Below are 1245 nucleotides of genomic sequence, written 5' to 3'. Positions count from 1 at the left end.
CCCTCTCTGTAATTTAGCTAACTCTTGATTTGTTCTCTCTCTAGACCCAAGTATCCAGACCTATCAGAAGCAGAGTTGAAATGTCCATTGTTGTGTCTCCCTCTTCTAGATCCTCCTCACTGGAGATGATAATCTTGTTAACATGTTCCTTGATCAAATTTCTGCTATGCCTTCAGTTTATAATCCTACATTCATATTACAGCTTCCCAAGGCAGAACTCTGATTCTCCTTCAAATCCACACATGACTTCCCCAATTCTCTATCAATTAAATCCCATTCTTCTAACTTACATTTCTGTTCCAGCACCTCTCCAGTTGTTTTAATACATGTTGGAATTTCCCATGACTCTCTGTTTATATCTAAAGCAGAAATGGCATCTTATGGCACAGATGCATTTTCTACAAAGGGAAGGGGTGGATATAGATGCTTCCTCATTTCCTACAAATGCTACATTCTGATTTTTTGAGTGTTTATGCTTCCTCCAGATGAAAGGCCTGCTCCCAAGTGTATTCTCACCATGACTGCCCTTAAAAGCCTACATAATTGACACCTGTGTCAGGAAATTCCATCTCATGAGGAAAGCTTCCAAGGACCTGTTTTTTGTGTTCACAGAGCTACAGACAAAGGCCAAGGTGACACTGTTGGAAGGAGACATCCTTGATGCCCAGTACCTGAGGAGAGCCTGCCAGGGCATCTCTGTTGTCATCCACACTGCTGCTGTCATTGATGTCTTAGGTGTTGTGCCCAAGCAGACCATTCTAGATGTCAATCTGAAAGGTACAGTACCTAAGGAAAATATGGAGCCCATAGGAAAATGATGACAGATGAACAGGTAGTGGGTGACTCCTACTTTGGAACATTTGCTGTGTTCACTCCCCTCTGACAGCGTGGCCTTCAGTTTCAATATTTCTGTAAAATTTCATTTTATTTTCATTTTGTTCTGCATGAATATCTGCATACCATTGGTATGATGGGTGCCTATGCGACCAGAAAAGTACATCAAATACCTGGAACTAGAGTTACAATGGTTGAGAGATGCCATCTGAGTGCTAAGGATTGAGACAGTAAGAGAATGAAGATTTACGTCATACTCTCCAACTTGCTCTCCTTCATAACAGAGTGATACATTCCAAGCTGCATACCTTCATTTCAATCTACCCACTTCCTGCTTCAAGTCCAGATCCAGATATTAGACTGCCCAGTGTGTGTTAGCTTAGTTCTGTGAGCCACCCTGCTCCCATGAAG

The 1245-nt window shown here is 42.0% G+C and overlaps 1 protein-coding gene across 1 annotated transcript in view; it reads left to right on the top strand.

Moving 5' to 3' along the window:
* Positions 1–1245, top strand: part of LOC116094199 (3 beta-hydroxysteroid dehydrogenase/Delta 5-->4-isomerase type 1-like) — a 5909-nt gene that overhangs the window by 1815 nt on the left and 2849 nt on the right. The window contains exon 3 of the mRNA XM_031376120.1: positions 575–777. Coding sequence (XP_031231980.1) covers positions 575–777 — 203 coding nt within the window. The remainder of the gene's footprint in view (positions 1–574; positions 778–1245) is intronic.

The sequence above is a fragment of the Mastomys coucha genome, unplaced genomic scaffold, assembly GCF_008632895.1.
Source record: "Mastomys coucha isolate ucsf_1 unplaced genomic scaffold, UCSF_Mcou_1 pScaffold16, whole genome shotgun sequence".
Taxonomy (NCBI): Eukaryota; Metazoa; Chordata; class Mammalia; order Rodentia; family Muridae; genus Mastomys; species Mastomys coucha.
The sequence above is the reverse complement of the archived record's forward strand: the minus strand, read 5'-3'. Positions and strand labels throughout refer to the sequence as shown.